Raw genomic sequence first — 6,193 nt, forward strand, 5'->3', positions numbered from 1 at the left:
GTAACCTCACCACCCCCACATCCCAGGGACAGGCAGGCATGGGAAGTTGCCAGCCACACTGGGATCCTGCGGGCATCAGGTGGGGCCTCAGGCTGGCTGGGCTTGCCTCAGTGATGTGCACGCACCAGGTCCAGCAGTGGTGGTGTCTCAAGGGGAGAGGAATTGTCCCTGGTTTCTGGAGGAGAGGGGGGCAGGTGTGTGAGAGTGGCAGATGCTCCTGCGCCTGGCAGAGCTGTCCCAGGGAGTGGGTGCTGCTTTAAGTGTGCAGGCATGTCCAGCTGCCGTGTGCGACACTCCTGAGTGTGTGTGGCCAGGTCCCCAGCCCCTTCTTGTAGTGGCTTGTGGTGGGAGGGTGTCAGAAGTGTGGCCGGCCTCCCCAGACACTGTGAGCAGGAGCCCAGGGGTGCTCTGGTGCAGCTTCCTGGGGCTGTGTGGTCCAGACTGGCGCTGCACGTGCATCCACATGCAGGGACTGCAGCATGATCCACAGGCTGAGAAGGCTGTGCAAGGATCGTGCCCCAACCCCCGCTGCTCACCACCACCACCCTGTCTGTGTCAGGTAACTAAGTGTAGAAGCAAAGACTTCACTCAGTTTACGCGGCTAAACAGACAGTTTTATTGGCCAATAAAAGCAAAGTGAGCCAAACGTGGTCCCAGCAAAGCCGGGCCCAGTAAGGCTGCCAATACAATCAATCCTAGTATCTTTATACCCTTTACCAAACAGTCCGACGTCAGGGCATCCAATTAGAGAAATCCTCAGTTAAACTAGGAAAAACAAAGCCTTCTCAGCAAGATGGCGGACAGGTGCGAGGGAGTACATCTCCTGTCCCAACCAGCCCAATTAACACATTCCAATAGCCCATCCTGTAGGCCTCTTCTCACGGGGTGATAGAAAGTTCACTCTGGTCTACGTGCAAAGGCTAAAAGCTGAAATGGTTTCTGTTATACAAGATGGCTTCTAACTAAACATAAAATGGTTTCTGCAGCTTCTACAACTCCCCCCTTTTAGCCTTTTAAAGGCTAACCATGAAACCATTTTACATCTCCATTTCCATTAAAGTATTTATGTACATTTCTTGTTCCTTTCTCTGCTCATCATATTTTAACATCATGAGTTCCACGTTCCCTTTAGTAAGGGTCTGTCTCTTGTTCTCCAGAATACAAGAAATACAGCATTTGATTAACAAGAAACAAAAATAAGCACAAAAGAATATAGCTAATACTAAAACTACACCTTGCAAAATCCAAGTTCCCACATGTCCAAACCAGCCTCCCAACCAACCCCAGAGGGTCCAGTCTTCCTCCTGTCTTAGGCTCACCACAGTTCTTTCAGGGTATGTCTACACTACCACCCTAGTTCGAACTAGAGTGGTAATGTAGGCAACCGGAGTTGCAAATGAAGCCCGGGATTTGAATTTCCCGGGCTTCATTTGCATAAAGCCGGGCGCCGCCATTTTTAAATGTCCGCTAGTGCGGACTCCGTGCCGCGCGGCTACATGCGGCACGGACTACGTAGTTCGGACTAGGCTTCCTAGTCCGAACTACCGTTACTCCTCGTGTAGACATACCCTCAGTCTCTGAGGCATCTTCCTCCACTTCCTTGCTGGTGTCCGTAATATACACACAGCATTCTCTTCCCAGTAAGGCACAAACCCCACCCTTACTAGCCAGGACGTAGTCTAGGGCCATCCGGTTCTGGAGAACCATTTGTCTCACTTCTCCTAACTCCTTATTAATGGCTCGGAGAGCTTTGGTTGTGGCATTAGCTACTTGCTCGAAAGCTACTTCCAGCCTCCGAATTTCTCTTACTGCATAGGCCACACCCAATCCTGGGAACATAATTCCCCAAAACCGCTGTGTTTCTGTTACCTCTCGGTAGTTTCGGATTCTACTACCAGGGAGATGGTTAGTGATTCAAATGGCTGGGAAGGCTGCTCCAATGTAGCAGGTCCCACTCCAATCCTTAGGCAGTGTTTTGTATGCCCAGCGGCCACATATAAAGTAATGGCCAACCTTTGCTGTTAAGATTCTTTGGCACTGGGGCTTCATCATCCATTGCAAATAGTACCCATCGATTCCGAAATCATAAGGGCCTTTGTTATTGTACCAGGTGTTGTTTCTGTTCCATACCCCATTCAGGACAATGTTTCTCTCACACCTGCTTTTTCCCCACTCGGGCCCCTGAACCATTACATGTCCAGCAGTATTCTCCAACTGGTGTCAGAGCTAGGCGGATGTACCCTGGGCTAGTAAACCCTTTATCCTGCCAGGTATCATTTGGCTTTAGATCACTAAACAATGGGCCATTCATTTGAGTGTTGTTCAGTGGGACTGGAATCATTGGGATGCCTCCTTCTGAATGTACAGGACTGTGAGCACATATCCAGCAACCTGTGGAATTAAATTCTTGGGAAACTTGGTTCATTAAAAGCATAAACACATTTGAACCATATAGGTTATAACTACTAGGTATTAAAAACAAAATTAAGCATAAGCTCAACATGAATTGTTTGTCCAGCCTCATGCTGGCTGTTCTTCAGGACTTCGTAGATTGCTTCACCTATCGCTGGCAGGTCCTTCTGGGCCACAGCTGGTACCTTGGCCTCGGTCTTTCAGGATCGCCTGCTTCTGGGCCTGGATTGCCGGTACCAAGCCTGCGCTGATCCTCGTCTACTTCTGGACCTGGATTTCTGGTACCAGGCCTGCGCTGATCATAGAATCATAGAATAATAGGACTGGAAGGGACCTCGAGAGGTCATCGAGTCCAGCCCCCCGCCCTCAAGGCAGGACCACGCTCCGTCTACACCATCCCTGACAGGTGTCTATCTAACCTGTTCTTAAATATCTCCAGAGAGGGAGATTCCACCACCTCCCTTGGCAATTTATTCCAATATTTGACCACCCTGACAGTTAGGAATTTTTTCCTAATGTCCAATCTAAACCTCCCTTGCTGCACTTTAAGCCCATTACTCCTTGTCCTGTCCTCAGAAACCAAGAGGAACAAATTTTCTCCTTCCTCCTTGTGACACCCTTTTAGATATTTGAAAACCGCTATCATGTCCCCCCTTAATCTTCTTTTTTCCAAACTAAACAAGCCCAGTTCATGAAGCCTGGCTTCATAGGTCATGTTCTCTAAACCTTTAATCATTCTTGTCGCTCTTCTCTGTACCCTTTCCAATTTCTCCACATCTTTCTTGAAATGTGGCGCCCAGAACTGGACACAGTACTCCAGCTGAGGCCTAACTAGTGCAGAGCAGAGCGGCAGAATGACTTCACAAGTTTTGCTTACAACACACCTGTTGATACAACCTAAAATCATATTTGCTTTTTTTGCAACAGCATCACACTGTTGACTCATATTCAACTTGTGGTCCACTATGACCCCTAGATCCCTTTCCGCCATGCTCCTTCCTAGACAGTCGCTTCCCATCTTGTATGTATGGAACTGATTGTTCCTTCCTAAGTGGAGCACTTTGCATTTCTCTTTATTAAACCTCATCCTGTTTACCTCTGACCATTTCTCTAACTTGCTAAGGTCATTTTGAATTATGTCCCTATCCTCCAAAGAAGTTGCAACCCCACCCAGTTTGGTATCATCTGCAAACTTAATAAGCGTACTCTCTATCCCAATATCTACATCATTGATGAAGATATTGAACAGTACGGGTCCCAAAACAGACCCTTGAGGAACTCCACTTGTTATCCCTTTCCAGCAGGATTTAGAACCGTTAACAACAACTCTCTGACTACGGTTATCCAGCCAATTATGCACCCACCTTATCGTGGCCCTATCTAAGTTATATTTGCCTAGTTTATCAATAAGAATATCATGCGAGACCGTATCAAATGCCTTACTAAAGTCTAGGTATATGACATCCACCGCTTCTCCCTTATCCACAAGGCTCGTTATCCTATCAAAGAAAGCTATCAGATTAGTTTGGCATGACTTGTTCTTCACAAACCCATGCTGGCTATTCCCTATCACTTTATTACCTTCCAAGTGTTTGCATATGATTTCCTTAATTACCTGCTCCATTATCTTCCCTGGGACAGACGTTAAACTGACCGGTCTGTAGTTTCCTGGGTTGTTCTTATTCCCCTTTTTATAGATGGGTACAATATTTGCCCTTTTCCAGTCTTCTGGAATCTCCCCTGTCTGCCATGATTTTTCAAAGATCATAGCTAAAGGCTCAGATACCTCCTCTATCAGCTCCTTGAGTATCCTGGGATGCATTTCATCAGGACCTGGTGACTTGCTGACATCTAACTTTCCTAAGTGATTTTTAACTTGTTCTTTGTGTATCCTATCTTCGTCTACTTCTGGACCTGGGTCTCCGGTACCAGGTCTGCGGTGATCCCCGTCTGCTTCTGGACCTGGGTCTCCGGTACCAGGTCTGCGGTGATCCCCGTCTGCTTCTGGACCTGGGTCTCCGGTAGCAGGTCTGCGGTGATCCCCGTCTGCTTCTGGACCTGGGTCTCCGGTACCAGGTCTGCGGTGATCCCCCGTCTGCTTCTGGACCTGGGTCTCCGGTACCAGGTCTGCGGTGATCCCCCGTCTGCTTCTGGACCTGGGTCTCCGGTACCAGGTCTGCGGTGCTCCTTGTTGAGGCCAACTTCTGTAGGGGCCGGAACCGGTTTGCAGTGGGATGCGTGGATCCAGGCGGGCAATCCTTCGCACTTTACAGCAGTACGGGTGGTCAGAAGGACCTGGTAGGGACCCTTCCGCCTGGGTTCCAGGGCAGTCTTCCGCTGGTGAACTTTCACGCAAACCCAGTCTCCTGGTTGTAGTTTAAGGCACGGCTCAGTCGGGGCCTCCTGGAAGGCGTGCTTAACCTGTGAATGATAGGACTGTACACACCTCATAAGTTCCTGACAATACTTGACTATGCTTCCTTTAACGAGTGTGGCATCAGCCAGGTTAATGTCTGGGCTGCTTAACAGTCTCATAGGTCGGCCACATGCAATCTCATGTGGACTGAGTCCAGTTTTCCGATTTGGAGTGGCTCTCATGCTCATTAGGGCAATCGGGAGTGCTTCTACCCATGTTATGCCAGAGTCCTCACATATCTTAGCAAGTTTGTTCTTTAAAATCCCGTTACATCTCTCTACTGCTCCTGTGCTCTCCGGGTGTCGCGGGCAGTGCAGTGCTTGTCTGATAGAGTCGTACTTTGCCAGTTTTTGAACAATCTGTCCAGTAAAGTGGGTACCTCTATCACTGGAGATCACCAGGGGTATTCCCCATGATGGGATGTAATGATTTAGAAGTTTCTTAGCTACTGTGATGGCATCAGCTTTCCTGCAGGGATAAGCTTCTACCCATCCCGAAAACAAACAATCAATAACCAGCACATATTCAAAGGATTGACATTTAGGCAATTGAATAAAGTCCATTTGTAAATTCAGGAATGGTCCCAAAGGCGGAGGTCTGGTTGCCGGAACTGTCTTTACAGGTTTACCCACGTTGTGGGCTTGGCAGACAGGGCAAGCCAGACAGTAATCTTTGGCTGCTTGGGAGAATTTGGGAGCAAACCAATTTTGTTTTAGGATTGCTACCATCCCCCCTTTGCCAACGTGCGACAATCCATGGAGCACGGAGGCAAGGTGAGGTAGCAAGACCACTGGGGCAACAATGTGGCCATCAGAGCTGCACCACAAGTGGTCTGGGTGCAAGGTGCACCCTGCCAGTCTCCACTCCTGCTTTTCCGATTCTGGGGCTTGGTCCTGCAGGAGGGCCAGTTCTGACAGAGATGGCAAAGGAGCTGGCGGTGGTGGGAGAGAAGGGGACAATGCTTCAGCCCGAGGAGGACATAGGGCGGCTGCCTTAGCAGCCCGATCGGCCATGTCATTTCCTGATGCAACTTCATTAGAGGAAGAGGAATGAGCTTCACACTTAACAATAGCAAGAGCTGAAGGTAAAAGTACTGCATCAAGTAAAGCGGCTACATAAGGCCCATTCTTTATAGAGTGGCCAGAGGAGGTAAGGAAACCTCGCTGCTTCCAGAGCGTACCAAAATCATGAACTACGCCAAAAGCATACCGGGAGTCAGTGTAGAGAGTAGCAGACGCTCCTGCAGCAATGTGACAAGCCCTTGTGAGAGCCATTAATTCCGCTACCTGTGCGGAAGAAACAGCAGGTAGAGGGGCAGATCCCACTACATCCCAGACAGTACAAACTGCATAGCCTGCTACTAAA

General features: G+C 48.8%; 1 protein-coding gene across 1 annotated transcript; it reads right to left on the reverse strand.

The window, feature by feature from the left end:
- Positions 1 to 693: 693 nt before the first annotated feature.
- On the reverse strand, positions 694 to 6,193 carry LOC149520868 (uncharacterized). Its single transcript, XM_089775079.1, has 2 exons — positions 4,327 to 6,193; positions 694 to 2,682 (listed from the first exon to the last, which is right to left on the reverse strand). The coding sequence occupies exons 1-2, from the start codon at positions 6,100 to 6,102 to the stop codon at positions 2,671 to 2,673; spliced, it is 1,788 nt and encodes a 595-aa protein (XP_089631205.1). The 5' UTR covers positions 6,103 to 6,193; the 3' UTR covers positions 694 to 2,670.

The sequence above is a fragment of the Pelodiscus sinensis genome, chromosome W (assembly GCF_052426305.1).
Source record: "Pelodiscus sinensis isolate ZL-2025 chromosome W, ASM5242630v1, whole genome shotgun sequence".
Classification (NCBI taxonomy): Eukaryota; Metazoa; Chordata; order Testudines; family Trionychidae; genus Pelodiscus; species Pelodiscus sinensis.

What these genes read in the sequence shown, in the direction of transcription:
- LOC149520868 (XM_089775079.1), bottom strand. Translation starts at nt 6,102, where the DNA reads ATGGCTCTCACAAGGGCTTGTCACATTGCTGCAGGAGCGTCTGCTACT.